Below are 17,312 nucleotides of genomic sequence, written 5' to 3'. Positions count from 1 at the left end.
AGATAGAACAGGGGAGATTTGGGCAGCAAATTCCAAAGTTCAGGTCTTGACAGCTGACGGCACAATGGAGTGATTAAAATCAGTGATACTCAAGAGGTCAGAACTGGAGAAATGCTGGTATCTTGAACATGGTGGCACAATGCTTTGCACTGCTGCATTACAGCACCCTATGTGTGGAGTTTATACATTCTCCCTGTGACTGCTCTGGTTTCCTCCCACGGTCCAAAGATGTGGAGATGCCAGCGTTTGACTGGGGTGGGCACAGTAAGAAATCTCACAACATCAGGTTAAAGTCCAACAGGTCTATTTGGAAACACGAGTTTTCAGGTGATGAAGGAGCAGCGCTCCAAAAGCTCGTGATTCCAAATAAACCTGCTCGACTTTAACCTGGTGTTGTGAGTTCAAAGACGTGCAGGTTAGGTGCACTGGCCATGTTAAATTGCCCCTTAGTGTAAGGGGGATTGGCAGGGTAAATATATGGGGTTATGGGGATAGGGCCTGGGTCGGATTGTTGTCGGTGCAGGTTCGATGGGCCAAATGGCCTCCTTCTGCACTGTAAGAGTTCTATGATTCATTTTTTTAGTTGTGGGAGGTTACCGAGATAATGAGGAGCAAGGCCATGGAAAGATTTGAAAAACAACCTATATTTGTACAGTGCCTCTAGTGTATTACAGTGCTTTACAGGAGCACAAAATTTAACACCTAAATTGATGACCAAAAGCTTGGTTGAGGAATTAGATTTTAAGGAGAATCTTGAAAGGAGGAAAGCAAGGTTGAGAGGCAAAAAGGTTCAGGGTGGGAATTCCAGAGCTTAGGGCCTAGGCAACTGGAGGTGCAGTCACCAAGGGCGGTGCACCTGAAAATAAGAATGCACAAGAGACCAGAATTAGAAGAGCATTGATATCGCAGAGGGTTCTGGAGTGGGAAATTAGAGATATGGACAGACAAAGCTATAAAGGGATTTGCCACTGTTCTAAACTCTTATCAAGGTCATACATGACATCCTGAGTGACTGTGACAAAGGTAAAGTATCCTTCCTGACCTTCTAGACCTGTCTGTAGCCTTTGAAATGGATAACCATACCATGCATTGACTACAATACAACATGCGGACAGATCCTGTAATCTTGCCCTTTTAACGTCCCCACCACCCAAGTTGAATTTCATTTGATGATGTGCAAAATGCTCTGTACCTTTTCATTTTCTCTTCTCTTGGGTAGCTTGCTGTATTTCGCCATTGCTGCATCATGTTCTACAGAAAAGAGACACCAGTTTTTACTTCAAAAATTTAATTATTCAAAAAAATGAAACATTGTTAGGACAGAATATTTAGGTTTCACCCAATTAATAATCAAGTAGTAAGATTTATTTTGAACACAAGAAGCTACTTAAACATTATTATTGTACACACATGAAGCTGGAGACGCAGCAGGTCATTCTGAGTCAGAGAGGAGATGTTTCAGAGTATTTAAGGCTTCAGAACCCAAATTTGCAATCTGTTTTCTCCACAGATGCTGAGTGACCCATTATTTTCATCATTTTCTGTTTATTGTAGATTTCCAGCGTTTGTGACAATTTCCCTTGTATTTGTGAATGTTACTAATTCGAGACTTTCACAGGTTATAGAATACCCAACATTGTCAGCCTTCCTTATTTTGCTGATATTTTATACAGTGAGAATGAAAACCAATTGAAGTTAAACAAACTAGCACCAACTATAGAAAGTGAGTGTGTTGTTCAGAAATACCTGTTGAGTGATGTAATTTGAACAGGATGGCTCAGCTCAGAGTATAATAAATTCTTTAAGAGCTCTCTGAAGGAACCAATGATTTACTTTCCTTCAATGCAAGCCTTGTTGAGAGGTGCAATAAAAATGGATGCTGTAGCAAAGGTGATATTTGACAGGTGATCAAAATCTTGATCAAGGAGATGAGTTTTAGAAAGATTATAAAGGGAGAGGCAAAGGTAAGGAGGCTGGGGGTGGTGGAGGGAGCTGCAATTCCAGAGCTCAGGCTGTCGACAAAAAGCACAGCTACCAATAACTCAAACCTTGACAAACGAGTTCAATTCAGAGCTTTCTAAATACAAAAAAATGAAAAGATGTGAATCTTATACACTTCTGGAATGAACTTCCCAAAATGGCTCTTTCTGGAACCTCAATTTGTTTTACTCTCGAGGTATTACATGCCATTTGCATTTCATTCTGCAAAATCCAATGATGTTAACCAAAAGATGATAAATAACTTCCCATTGTGAAACTACCAAATGCATATACTTATCAGTTACAACTGTCATTACTCAGAAACATCCAGCAGCTGGTTTTAATTCACTTCAGAATCAGAAAGTTTTAAATTCAGGCTCCGCCGCAGAGATTAGAGCTGATACTCCTCTGCTGCACTGTCAGAGATGCCAGCTGGAATTCTCCAGCTGTTCATGCTGGCGGGATTCTCAGGTTATGAAGCAGCGCACCTCCGCCCACAGGTTTCCCGCCTGTATGGGGTGACATAAATAGGAACTTCCATTGACAGCGACGGGGAGGGCCCTCGCCGGAGGGGGGGGCAGTTGGAACTCAGGTGGGGGGTGGGATGAGGAGAGGGGAGGGCCCACATCGCCCTCTTGGTGGTGGTTGGGGGAGGGGGTGTGACGTCTCATCCTCTGGTCGGGGGGGGGGGGGGGGGGGGGGGGGTGTTTCCGCTACCTGCCTGTGGCCGATCCCTCCTGGCACCATCACTGGTACACTACCAGCCACAAGCCATCTCTCCCGCTCTCTCATACCTGCAGGGAAGAGTAATCTGTGGCTGGTAGTGTACCAGTGATGGTGCCAGGAGGGATCGGCCGCAGACAGGCAGCGGAACCCTCCTGACCAGAGGATGAGACGTCACACCCCCTCCCCTACCACCCCCCAAGGGGATGATAAGTCACACCCCCTGCCCTCATCCCAGCCCACCCTCCTCCCCCCCGACCAGAGGATGAACGGCAGAGAGGCTCTCTCCGCTCTCTGATTTTAGTTTTGTGCCCGCGCGCGTTGTCAGATTTTTTCCGACTGCACCTGGCACTTAGTCTCTAAATGGTAAAATCGGGCCCTGGGTCTGTACTCGGAGTTTAGAAGGATGAGGGGGGCGGATCTTATTGAAACTTACAGGATACTGCGAGGCCTGGATAGAGTGAATGTGAATAGGATGTTTCTACTAGTAGGAAAAACTAGAACCAGAGGGCACAACCTCAAACTAAAGAGACGATCCTTTAAAACAGAGATGAGGAGGAATTTCTTCAGCCAGACAGTGGTGAATCTGTGGAACTCTTTGCCGCAGAAGGCTGTGGAGGCCGGGTCATTGAGTGTCTTTAAGACAGAGATAAATAGGTTCTTTATTAATAAGAGGATCAGGGGTTATAGGGAAAAGGCAGGGGAATGGGGTTGAGAAAAATATCAGCCATGACTAAATGGTGGAGCAGACTCGATGGGCTGAGTGACCTAATTCTGCTCCTGTGTCTTATGGTCTTATGGAAATATGCGGCTGGGAGGCCAGAGACTTCCAACCGCCATCTTTCGGATGAGGTGCGAAAACAAAATCTGTCCTCTCAGAAGATCTCATAGATCAATGTGCAGAGGAGCAGGGAATTATCCTGGTGCCTTGGCTAATATTTCTTCCTCATCTAATGCCACCAAAGATACCCAGTGACACCCAAAACCAGTGAAGAATAATTTTTGAAAATGGATTACATTGCTGTTTTGTGAACCAACTCCACAAATTGTCAGTTTACATCATAAAAGTGACAATTTCAAAAGGAATTAATTTGCTGTGAAGAATTTTGAGAGTTTTGGGGACATGGAAAGCATTGAATAAATGGAAGTTGGTTTGTTTTCATATTGTACTGTTTGTACAGCTATGCTGCTAATGATGAAATCTGGATTGACCTGAGAAAGCATTTCAAACCAGTGGTAAATCAGGTTGTTATTTTGAGCGTTACCAAAATAACAAACAATATTGGCAGCTTCTCATAACATTTTTTCAATATTAATTATTGAATAGCGTAACTGCAATGTAAAATTTTACAAAACATACAGATGACTTTGAGGATTTAGTGCTGATACTGCCATGTTCGCAAATTTCCCTGGAAATGGAGTAGGCAGTTTGAGAAGCAGAAGGAATGATTTAACACATTTTCTGTTTAATCATACATTTAATTTACAGAGGACATCCCAGATAGTACCACATATGTTCTGGATTTTGCTCTGACCAAGACTGCAAGGAACTACAAAGGGTTGTGAACGTAGCCCAGTCCATCACACAAACCAGCCTCCCTTCCATTGACTCCATCTACACTTTCCGCTGCCTCGGAAAAGTAGCCAGCATAATCAAGGATCCCACGCAGCCCGGACATACCTTCTCCCACCTTCTTCTGCCGGGAAAAATATATAAAAGTCTGAGGTCATGTACCAACTGACTCAAGAACAGCTTCTTCCCTGCTGCCATCAGACTTTTGAATGGACCTACCTTATATTAAATTGTTTTTCTATACACCGTAGCTATGACTATAACTCTACATTCTGCACCCTCTCCTTTCCTTCTCCCCTATGTGCTCTATGGAACAGTATGTTTTGTCTGTATAGCACACAAGAAACAATACTTTTCACTGTACCCCAATACATGTGACAATAATAAATCAAATCAAAAAACTGGAGAAAAGTACATTATAAAGAGGGATAATTTATTTTTTAATTCATTGACAGGATATGGGCTCGCTGGATAAGTCAGCATTTATTGTCTATCCCAAACTGCCCTTGAGAAAGTTGTGGTGAGCCGCCTTCTTGACGTGCTGCAAGGCATATAATGTAGGTACATCCACAATGCTGTTAGGAAGACAGCTACATGGAAAATAGGAGCAGGAGTAGGCCCTTTGGCCCTTTCGGGCTGTTCCGCATTTATGATGATCCTGGCCGATCATCCATCTGATCCTGCCTTCCCCCCATATCCTTTGATCTCCTTCATCCCAATAGCTATACATTGCTTGAAAACATAAAGGGGGCGATTTCCCCCCAAAAGAACTAAGTGCAAAGCGGGTGAGAACATGAGGTTGTCCCCCACCTTTTTTCGGGCGCACTTAGTCAGGTGAATTTCCAGCGCTCAGTGCATCACAGAGTCCACTGGGGGATTCACGCCGGTAAGGATCAGGCAGGGCCTAATCTTACCCGAGAGACCGGCATCAATGCAGCCAATGGGCCACTGCACATTTGAACGGTGCATGCGCACTGACACCCCCCCGCCCCCTACAATCTCCAGCCTCCCGATGTCTTTCCCAACACCCACCCCTCCCCACTGATCGCCGGCCTCCCAATGTCTTTCCCAACCCCCCCAAATCGATCGCTGGTCTTCTGATGTCTCCCCCCCCCCAACCGATCACTGGCCTCCCAATGTCTTCATCAAGCCCTCACCCCCCAATCTGATCACCGGCCTCCCATTGTCTTCATCAAGCCCTCACCCCCCCACTGATCGCCGGTCTCCCAATGTCTTCCCAGATTCCTACTCACTCAGCACAGCGGGCCAGAAAAACCATGCTCAAAATAAATTATCCCTCTTTATAATGTAGTTTCCTCTAGTTTTTTTATTTTATTTATTTGTCCTCAGCTACTTTCTGCAGTAGCAAATTTCACAGGCTCACCATTCTCTCGGTGAAGAAATTTCTCCTCATCTCAGTCCTAAAGGGTTTACCCCTTATCCTTAGACTATGACCCCTGGACACCCCTACCATCGGGAACATCCTTCCTGCATCTACGTTGTCTAGTCTTGTTAGAATTTTCTGGGTTTCTGTGAGACTCCCCCAGCCCATTCTTCTGAACCCCAGCAAATATAATCCTAACTGACTCAATCTCTCCTCCTACATCAGTCCCATCATCCCAGGAATCATCCCAGATGGATCATCCATTCGGCACTTCCGGCTGAAGATTGTTGAGAATGCTTCAGCCTTATCTTTTGCACTGGTTGCTGGACTCCTCCTCACTCTCAGGGACAGCATTCCAGGTCTTAACCACTCACTGTGCAGAAAAGATTTTATTCAAGTTGCTGTTGCTTCTTTTGTCAATTACCTTAAATCTGTGTGCTCTGGTTCTCAATCCTTCCACCAATGGGAACAGTTTTCCCTATCTACTCTGTTTAGACCCCATGTGATTTGAATACATCTGACAAATCTCCATAACTGTCTCTTCTCCAAGCATGCACTCAGCTTCTCCAATCTATCCATGGAACTGGAGTTCCTCACTCTGGAACAACTGTCACAAATCTTTTTTGCATCTTCTTTGATATTGTCACATCCTTTCTAAAGTGTGATGCCCAGAACTGAAAAAACACTCGAGGCCAAACCAATATTTTATACAGGTTTATCATAACTTCCTTGCTTTTCTACTCTTATTTATAAAACCCAGGATCCCAAATGTTTTATTAAACTACTGTCACCTTCAAGGATTTGTGCACATATACTCCCTAGGTCCCTCTGTTCCTGCACCCCCTTTAGAATTGTACCCTTTATTTTATATTGTTTCCCTACCAAAATGTATCATGTCACATTCCTCTGCATTAAATTCCATGTTACTTGTACACCCATGCCACCAACCTATATCCTCTTTTAGTTCGTTATCATCCTCACAGTTCATAATACTTCTAAGTTTTAGGTCATCTGCTAATTTTGAAATAGTGCCCAGCACACCAAGCCTAAGTTATTAATGTCCATGAAGAAAAGCAGGGTTTCTACCACCAGCCCTATGGGAAACATAGAACATAGAAAGCCACAGCACAAACAGGCCCTTCGGCCCACAAGTTGCGCTGATCATATCCCTACCTCTAGGCCTATCTATAGCCCTCAATCCCATTAAATCCCATGTACTCATCCAGAAGTCTCTTAAAAGACCCCAACGAGTTTGCCTCCACCACCACCGACGTCAGCCGATTCCACTCACCCACCACCCTCTGAGTGAAAAACTTACCCCTGACATCTCCTCTGTACCTACCCCCCAGCACCTTAAACCTGTGTCCTCTCGTAGCAACCATTTCAGCCCTTGGAAATAGCCTCTGAGAGTCTACCCTATCCAGACCTCTCAACATCTTGTAAACCTCTATCAGGTCACCTCTCATCCTTCGTCTCTCCAGGGAGAAGAGACCAAGCTCCCTCAACCTATCCTCATAAGGCATGCCCCCCAATCCAGGCAACATCCTTGTAAATCTCCTCTGCACCCTTTCAATGGCTTCAACATCTTTCCTGTAATGAGGTGACCAGAACTGCGCGCAGTACTCCAAGTGGGGTCTAACCAGGGTCCTATAAAGCTGCAGCATTATCTCCCGACTCCTAAACTCAATCCCTCGATTAATGAAGGCTAGTACGCCGTACGCCTTCTTGACCGCATCCTCCACCTGCGAGGCCGATTTAAGAGTCCTATGGACCCGGACCCCAAGGTCCTTCTGATCCTCTACACTGCTAAGAATGGTACCCTTCATATTATACCGCTGCTTCATCCCATTGGATCTGCCAAAATGGATCACTACACACTTATCCGGGTTGAAGTCCATCTGCCACTTCTCCGCCCAGTCTTGCATTCTATCTATGTCTCGCTGCAACTTCTGACATCCCTCCAAACTATCCACAACACCACCTACCTTGGTGTCGTCAGCAAACTTACCAACCCATCCCTCCACTTCCTCATCCAGGTCATTTATGAAAATGACAAACAGCAAGGGTCCCAGAACAGATCCCTGGGGCACTCCACTGGTCACTGACCTCCATGCAGAGAAAGACCCCTCCACAGCCACTCTCTGCCTTCTGCAGGCAAGCCAGTTCTGGATCCACAAGGCAACAGCCCCTTGGATCCCATGCCCTCTCACTTTCTCAAGAAGTCTTGCATGGGGGATCTTATTGAACGCCTTGCTGAAGTCCATATAGACCACATCCACCGCTCTTCGATTTACCTTTCTATAGTCTGAAGTCCCCCTCCACCAAGGTGAAAAGTTTCTTCCTGCCTATTGTATCTATGCCCTTCATATTTTATATATCTCAATCATGTCCCCCCTCAGTGTCATCTGCTCCAAGGAAAATAACCAAGTCTATCCAATCTCTCTTCATAACTAAAACTCTTCAGCCCAGGCAACATTCTGGTAAATCTCCTCTGCAACCTTTCCAGTGCTATATCTCTCCTATAATGTGGATTCCAGAGCTATACACAATAATCTAGCTGTGGCCTAACCAACATTTCATATAGCTCCAGCATAGCCTCTCTTCTCTTAAACTCTATGTCTCGGCTAATTAAGGTAAATATGTTGTTGTGTACTCTGCTACTGGACTATATCTCAAGAACTAATTCCAGGGAACACAGGTATTTATTTGCAGGTCTCACTTGCTCCATACTCTAAATCCTACCTTGACCAATCGCCAGACAGCCAGGGTCATGTGACCCGTTCTCTAAAGGAGCTATGCCCCCAACATATATAACACTCCTCCCCATTAAACAACAATCCCCCATTTGGCTTGATTTATTATTGTCACATGTATTGGGATGCAGTGCAAAGTATTGTTTCTTGCGCACTATACAGACAAAACATACCGTTCATACAGTACATAGGGGAGAAGGAAAAGAGAGGGTGCAGAGTATAGTGTTACAGTCACAGCTAGGGTTGGGAGAAAGATCAACTTAATATAATATCCAAAGATATGTGGGTTAGGTGAATGGGCCACGCTAAATTGCCCCTTAGTGTCAGGAGGATTAGCAGATTAAATAGATGGGGTTATGGGTGGGGCCTGGGTGGGATTGTGGTTGGTGCAGACTCGATGGGCCGAATGGCCTCCTTCTGCTCTGTATGGATCCTATGATTCTATGAGGGATATGGTCCCCGGAAGGGTAGGGGGTTTTAGTTGAGTTGGGCAACAGGGTCGGTGCAGGCTTGGAGGGCCTGTTCCTGTGCTGTAATTTTCTTTGTTCTTTGATTCTATAATAAGGTAGGTCCATTCAAAAGTCTGATGGCAGCAGGGAAGAAGCTGTTCTTGAGTCTCTTGTTACGTGATCTCAGACTTCTGCATCTTTTTCCCAATGGAAGAAGGTGGAAGAGAGAATGTCTCGAGTGCGTGGGGTCCTTGATTATGTTGGCTGCTTTTCCGAGGCAGCGGAAAGTGTAGACTGAGTCATTGGATGGGAGCTGGTTTGTGTGTTGGGCTGGGCTAAGGTCACAACACTTTGTAGTTTCTTGCGGTCTTGTCAGAGCAGGAGCCATACCAAGCTGTGATACAACCAGAAAGAATGCTTTCTATGGTGCATCTGTAAAAATTGGTGAGAGTCGTAGTGGACTTGCCGAGTTTCCTAAGCCTCGTTAGAAAGTAGAGGTGTTGGTGGGCTTTCTTAGTGTGGAGGGACCACAAGAGGTTGTTGGTGATCTGGACAGCTAGAAACTTGAAGCTCTCAACCATTTCCACTTCATCACCGTTGATTAAACGGGCATATCCTCCGTGATCTATCTGTCTGGGAGATGACAATCCAGTGGAGGTTGCCTCCTCGAGGCTGGAAACTGGCCTTTGGTTCATCTCCGGCAATCGTGGCTACAGCTGTGAAGCCCCATAGAATCATAGAATCCCTACAGTACAGAAAGAGGCCATTCGGCCAATCGAGTCTGCACCGACCACAATCCCACCCAGGCCCTACCCCCATATCCCTACATATTTTACTCACTAATCCCTCTAACCTACGCATCTCAGGACACTAAGGGGCAATTTTAGCATGGCCAATCAACCTAACCCGCACATCTTTGGACTGTGGGAGGAAACTGGAGCACCTGGAGGAAACCCACGCAGACACGAGGAGAATGTGCAAACTCCACACAGACAGTGACCCAAGCCGGGAATCGAACCCAGGTCCCTGCAGCTGTGAAGCAGCAGTGCTAACCACTGTGCTACCGTGCCGCCCATCTGTGAACTCTCTTCCCTCACGCCATTGGTCGCCAGTGTCAGCCGCCAGTTTCCTCACTAGGAGGGGCTATTGGTTCCATGCCTCCCTCTGCTGGTACCCCCACTGGTGCCGTCCGGAATGCCTCTGAAGTTGTTGATGAGGCGTCCACCCCCTGATGCGGGCCCACAAGCAGTTGGTCGCTTGCCGTCGTCCAACCAACTTGTCCCGGGTTTCCACCGCATACGACAACGGCCCTGTCTTGGCCACCATCACAGCCGGAGCCCACTTTTCTCTTAATGAGTAATTCCTGGCAAGTTCCAACTCACCCTTCTTGGCATGTTCGGCTCGACGGGCCTTCTGGTTTCTCTCCACCACTCTTCTTGTCTCATCTGGCCTCAGTAGGTCTAACATTGCATGCAACTGTCTCCCATGCATCAATGTCGCCGGGGAGCATATGCTTGCTGCATGGGGTTTGCTCCTGAACACATTTAAGAACTTACTGAATCTTCGCATTAGTGACCCCTCCCATCCCGTGAAGCCTCCAGGGAGTGTTTAACAGACTGTACAAAATGCTCCACTAAGCCATTCATCTCTGGGTGCAGGGCGCAGACTGTACATGACGAATTCCATGCAGTTCCATGTACTCTGCAAAGTTCCGTGATATGAACTGCATCCATTGTCACTCACAACCTGGTCTGGATATCCAAACCTAGCAAATATGTCATCGAACTTGTCGAGGGCCACTTGGTCATCGACTTCATACTTCTGGCCACTTCGAGTGTATATCGATGGTCCCACCATCATATGGCCTTCAACCGGCCCCATGGACACGTTCCCAAGGCTCCTTAACGAGTACTTTGCATCAGTATTCACAAAGAAGAAGGATGGGGTGGATGGTGAGTGTAGAAAGGAGGATGTTGACATTCCAGGACATGTTGAGATAAAAAGGGAGGAGGTATTGGAGGTTTTGAAAAACATTAAGGTGGACAAGTCCACAGGGCCGAATAGGGTCTATCCAAGAATAGTGAGAGAGGCGAGGGAAGAAATCGCTGAGGCCTTGGCCAAAATCTTTGTATCCTCTTTAGCCACGGGTGAGGTACCAGAGGATTGGAGCGTGGCTAACATTGCTCCTCTGTTTATGAAGGGCAGAAGAGACAATCCAGGAAATTATAGGATTGTGAGTCTTATATCAGTGGTGGAAAAATTATTAGAGAAGATTCTTAGGGACAGGATGTACTCACACCTAGAAGAGAATAGGCTTATTAGTGATAGGCAGCATGGTTTTGTGAAGTGGAGGTTCTGTCTCACAAACCTGCTTGAGTTCTTTGAGGAAGTGACAAAACAAATTGACCAGGGCAGGGCAGTGGATGTTGCACACATGGACTTTGGTAAAGCCTTCAATAAGGTTCCTCATGGCAGGCTGATACAGAAGGTGAAGTCATGTGGGATCTGAGGTGAGCTGATAAGATGGATACAAAACTGGCTTGGGCATAGAAAGCAGAGAGTAGCAGTAGAAGGGTACTTTTCTAGCTGGAGGTCTGTGACAAGCGGTGTTTCACAAGGATCAGTGCTGGGGCCTCTGTTGTTTGTAATATACATAAATGATTTGGAGGAAAATGTAGGTGGTCTGATTAGTAAATTTGCATATTATACAAAAATTGGAGCAGTAGCGAAAAATGAGGAGGATTGTCAGAGGATACAGCAGGATATCAATCGGCTGGAGATCTGGGCCGAAAGATAGCAGATGGAATTTAACCCAGACAAATGTGAGGTGATACGATTTGGAAGGCCTATTGCAGAAGGAATGTACACATTAAATGGTAGAGCCCTTAGAAATATTAGCATACAGTGGGATCTAGGTATGCAGATCCACAGTTCCCTGAAGGTGGCAACTCAGGTGGACAAGGTAGTCAAGAGGGCATATGGCATGCTGCCTTCATCGGTCGGGGCATTGAGTATAGGAATTGGAAAATCATGTTGCAGCCTGTTTGGTTAGGCTGCATTTGTAGTATTGTGTACAATTCAGGTCGCCACACTACAGAAAGGATGTTGATGCATTGGAAAGGGTGCAGAAGAGATTTACCAGGATGTTGTCTGGTTTGGAGGATATGGACTATGAAGAAAGGCTGAACAAACTTGGATTGTTTTCACTGGAGTGTCGGAGGATGAGGGGGACCTGATAGAGGTTTGCAAGATTATCACAGGCTTGAAGGGTCAATTACTCGGGGATATAGGTTGAAAGTGAGAGAGGGAAAGTTTAAAAGAGATGAAGGAGCAAGTTGTTTACACAGAAGGTGAATGCCTGGAACGTGCTGTTGGAGGAGGTTGTGGAAGCAGATGCTATAACACCATTCAAGGGGCATCTGGATAAATACATGAATAGACAGGAAATAAAGGGATATGGACCATGTAGAGGCAAGAAAATATATGAGAGAGACACCTGTGTTGGCACAGGTGGGCCGAAGGGCTTGTTCCTGTGCTGTTCTGTTCTTTGTTCTTTCTATATGGATGAGTACTTGGGACTACGGTGTTGTGGCCATTATGGAGACGTGGGTAGAACAAGGACAGGAATGGTTGTTGGACGTTCCGGGGTATTGATGTTTCAGTAAGTGTAGGGAAGCTGGTAAAAGAGGTGGAGGAGTGGCATTGTTAATCAAGGATAGTTTAACAGTTGCGTTAAAGGCACTTCGAGGGGGATCTGCACACTGAGGTAATATGGGCTGAGTTAGAAATAGGAAAGGAGCGGTCACGTTGTTAGGAGTTTACTATAGGCCCCCAAATAGTAATAGAGATGTGGAGGAAGAAATTGCTAAGCAGATTATGGATATGTGTGGGGGTCACAGGGTAGTTGTCATGGGGGACTTTAACTTTCCAAATATTGATTGGAACCTTTGTAGGTCAAATAGTTCGGATGGGGCAGTTTTTGTGCAGTGTGTGCAGGAGGGTTTCCTGACACAATATGTGGATAGGCCAACAGGAAGTGAGGCCACATTGGATTTGGTACTGGGAAATGAACCGGGCCAAGGAGATGAGGGGTTTGGATTATGAGGAGAGGCTGAGGAGATTGGGTTTGTACTCGTTGGAGTTTAGAAGGATGAGGGGGGATCTTATGGAGACTTATAAGATAATGCGGGGGCTGGATAGGGTGGAGGCGGAGAGATTCTTTCCACTTAGTAAGGAAGTTAAAACTAGAGGACACAGCCTCAAAATAAAGGGGGGTTGGTTTAAGACAGAGTTGAGGAGGAACCTCTTCTCCCAGAGGGTGGTGAATCTCTGGAATTCTCTGCCCACTGAGGTGGTGGAGGCTACCTCGCTGAATATGTTTAAAGCGCGGATGGATGGATTCCTGATCGGTAAGGGAATTAAGGGTTATGGGGATCAGGCGGGTAAGTGGTACTGATCCACGTCAGATCAGCCATGATCTTATTGAATGGCGGGGCAGGCTCGAGGGGCTAGATGGCCTACTCCTGCTCCTATTTCTTATGTTCTTATGTTCTAAGTGTTAGATTTGGTTGTGGGAGAGCACTTTGGAGATAGTGACCACAATTCGGTGTCTTTTGTTATTGCAATGGAGAGAGATAGGGCCGTACGGAAGGGCAAGGTTTACAATTGAGGGAGAGGTAATTATGATGCGATTAGGCAAGAATTAGGGGGCATAAGATGGGAACAGAAACTTTCAGGGAAAGGCACTAATGAAAAGTGGAACTTTTTCAAGGAACAAATACTGGGTGTCCTTGATAGGTATGTCCCTGTCAGCCAGGGAGGAAATGGCCGAGTGAGGGAACCATGGTTCACGAAAGAGGTGGAATGTCTTGTGAAAAGGAAGAGGGAAGCTTATGTAGGGATGAGGAAACAAGGTTCAGATGGCTCGATTGAGGGTTACAAGTTAGCAAGGAACGAGCTGAAAAAGGGGCTTAGGAGAGCTAGGAGGGGACATGAGAAGTCCTTGGCGGGTTGGATCAAGGAAAACCCCAAGGCTTTTTACTCTTATGTGAGGAATAAAAGAATGACCAGGATGAGGTTAGGGCCGGTCAAGGACAGTAGTGGGAACTTGTGTATGGAGTCAGTAGAGATAGGCGAGGTGATGAATGAATACTTTTCTTCAGTGTTCACCAAGGAGAGGGGCCATGTTTTTGAGGAAGAGAAGGTGTTACAGGCTAATAGGCTGGAGGAAATAGTTGTTTGGAGGGAGGAGGTACTGGCAGTTTTGAATAAACTGAAGGTCGATAAGTCCCCTGGGCCTGATGAAATATATCCTAGGATTCTTTGGGAGGCAAGGGATGAGATTGCAGAACCTTTGGCTTTGATCTTTGGGTCCTCACTGTCCACGGGGATGGTGCCAGAGGACTGGAGAGTGGCGAATGTTGTTCCTCTGTTTAAGAAAGGGAATAGAAATGACCCTGGTAATTATAGACCGGTTAGTCTCACTTCGATGGTTGGTAAATTGATGGAAAAGGTCCGTAGGGATGGGATTTACGACCATTTAGAAAGATGCGGATTAATCCGGGATAGTCAGCACGGATTCGTGAAGGGCAAGTCGTGCCTCACAAATTTGATAGAATTTTTTGAGGAGGTAACTAAGTGTGTTGGTGAAGGTAGGGCAGTTGATGTCATATACAGGGATTTTAGGAAGGCGTTTGATAATGTCCCCCATGGTCGGCTTATGATGAAAGTAAGGAGGTGTGGATAGAGGGAAAGTTGGCAGATTGGATAGGTAACTGGCTATCTGATCGAAGACAGAGGGTGGTGGTGGATGGAAAATTTTCGGATTGGAGGCAGGTTGCTAGCGGAGTGCCACAGGGATCAGTGCTTGGTCCTATCATAGAATCATAGAAACCCTACAGTGCAGAAGGAGGCCATTCGGCCCATCGAGTCTGCCCCGACCACAATCCCACCCAGGCCCTACCCCCACATATTTACCCGCTAATCCCACTAACCTATGCATCTCAGGACTCTAAGGGGCAATTTTTAACCTGGCCAATCAACCTAACCCGCACATCTTTGGACTGTGGGAGGAAACCGGAGCACCCGGAGGAAACCCACGCAGACACGAGGAGAATGTGCAAACTCCACACAGACAGTGACCCGAGCCGGGACTCGAACCCGGGACCCTGGAGCTGTGAAGCAGCAGTGCTAACCACTGTGCTACCGTGCCGCCCGTGCTACCTCTGCTCTTTGTGATTTTTATTAATGACTTAGAGGAGGGGGCTGAAGGGTGGATCAGGAAATTTGCTGATGACACCAAGATTGGTGGAGTAGTGGATGAGGTGGAGGGTTGTTGTAGGCTGCAAAGAGACATAGATAGGATGCAAAGCTGGGCTGAAAAATGGCAAATGGAGTTTAACCCTGATAAATGTGAGGTGATTCATTTTGGTAGGACTAATTTAAATGTGGATTACAAGGTCAAAGGTAGGGTTCTGAAGACTGTGGAGGAACAGAGAGATCTTGGGGTCCATATCCACAGATCTCTAAAGGTTGCCACTCAAGTGGGTAGAGCTGTGAAGAAGGCCTATAGTGTGTTAGCTTTTATTAACAGGGGGTTGGAGTTTAAGAGCCGTGGCGTTATGTTGCAACCGTACAGGACCTTGGTGAGACCACATCTGGAATATTGTGTGCAGTTCTGGTCACCTCACTATAAGAAGGATGTGGAAGCGCTGGAAAGAGTGCAGAGGAGATTTACCAGGATGCTGCCTGGTTTGGAGGGTAGGTCTTATGAGGAAAGGTTGAGGGAGCTAGGGCTGTTCTCTCTGGAGCGGAGGAGGCTGAGGGGAGACTTAATAGAGGTTTATAAAATGATGAAGGGGATAGATAGAGTGAACGTTCAAAGACTATTTCCTCGGGTGGATGGAGCTATTACAGGGGGGAATAACTATAGGGTTCATGGTGGGAGATATAGGAAGGATATCAGAGGTAGGTTCTTTACGCAGAGTGGTTGGGGTGTGGAATGGACTGCCTGCAGTGATAGTGGAGTCAGACACTTTAGGAACATTTAAGCATTTATTGGATAGGCACATGGAGCACACCAGGATGATAGGGAGTGGGATAGCTTGATCTTGGTTTCAGATAAAGCTCGGCACAATATTGTGGGCCGAAGGGCCTGTTCTGTGCTGTACTGTTCTATGTTCTATGTTTATTCCTTTGACCATTCTTATGGGTTCAATGCTGATGGGGGGGTGGTGCCTTACAAATTTTGGAACACAATTCGCAAAAGCTCACTGTCTCCTCTATGCTTGCATCCACTTTTGGCCACCACACATATTTACGAGCCACCTCTTTCATCCTCACCATCCCTGGGTGCCCTTGCTCCAGCACCTTTCTCCTCAAGGAAGGGGGAATGACAACTCGTATGCCAAAGAACAAAGATAATTACAACACAGGAACAGGCCCTTCGGCCCCCCAAGCCTGCAATGATCATGCTGCCCGACTGAACTAAAATCCCCTACCCTTCCGGGGACCATATCCCTCTATTCCTATCCTATTCATATATTTGTCAAGACGCCCCTTAAAACTCACTATCATATCTGTTTCCATCACTTCCCCCGGCAGCAAGTTCCAGGCACCCTGTGTAAAGACTTGCCTCGTACATCTCCTTTAAACCTTGCCCCTTGCACCTTCAACCTATGCCTCCTAGTAATTGGTTCTTCTACCCTTGGAAAAAAGCTTCTGACTATCCATTCTGTCCATGTCCCTCATAATCTTGTAGACTTCTATCAGGTCGCCCCTCAACCTCCGTCGCTCCAGTGAGAACAAATCAAGTTTCTCCAACCTCTCCTCATAGCTAATGCCCTCCATACTAGGCAACATCCTAGTAAATCTTTTCTGTACCCGCTCCAAAGCCTCCACATCCTTCGGATGATGTGGTGACCAGAATTGAACACGATATTCCAAGTGCGGCCTAACTAAGGTTCCATAAAGCTGCAACATGACTTGCCAATTTTTAAACTCAATGCCCCGGCCAATGAAGGCAAGCATGCCGTATGCCTTCTTGACTACCTTCTCCACCTGCATTGCCTCTTTCAGTGACCTGTGTACCTTTATACCCAGATCCCTCTGCCTATCAATACTCTTAAGGGTTCTGCCATTTACTGTATGTAAGGGACTGAGGAAAATTTGTGGGGAAGACAGTTACCAGTGTTCTTTGTCCCTGGTGGGCTTCAGTGTCCTGTTTGCCGGGTGGGTGCTGTGAACAGGATGCTGTTGGTTGAGTGATGTGGGCTGGGCCAATGGGATTGCTCGGGGGGCGGGAGGAAAAAAAAGGCGCCTGGAAGTGAGGAGTGCAGAGAGAGAGGCAGAGCTGGAGAGGCAGAGCTGAAGGTGCAGAGCTGAAGAGAGAGAGCTTTTTCCAGGCAGTGAGAATTCGGTTTGGAGTGAGAGGCAGCCAGGCGTTCCCCTGC

At 46.5% G+C, this 17,312-nt stretch overlaps 1 protein-coding gene across 1 annotated transcript in view; it reads right to left on the bottom strand.

Annotated features, from left to right (window-relative positions):
• Positions 1-17,312, bottom strand: part of appl2 (adaptor protein, phosphotyrosine interaction, PH domain and leucine zipper containing 2) — a 230,723-nt gene that overhangs the window by 118,851 nt on the left and 94,560 nt on the right. The window contains exon 7 of the mRNA XM_078235147.1: positions 1,193-1,251. Within this exon, the coding sequence (XP_078091273.1) occupies positions 1,193-1,251 (59 nt within the window). The remainder of the gene's footprint in view (positions 1-1,192; positions 1,252-17,312) is intronic.

The sequence above is a fragment of the Mustelus asterias genome, chromosome 19 (genome assembly GCF_964213995.1).
Source record: "Mustelus asterias chromosome 19, sMusAst1.hap1.1, whole genome shotgun sequence".
Lineage (NCBI taxonomy): Eukaryota > Metazoa > Chordata > Chondrichthyes > Carcharhiniformes > Triakidae > Mustelus > Mustelus asterias.
Note: the sequence above shows the minus strand (reverse complement) of the source record. Positions and strands in the feature narration are given on the sequence as shown.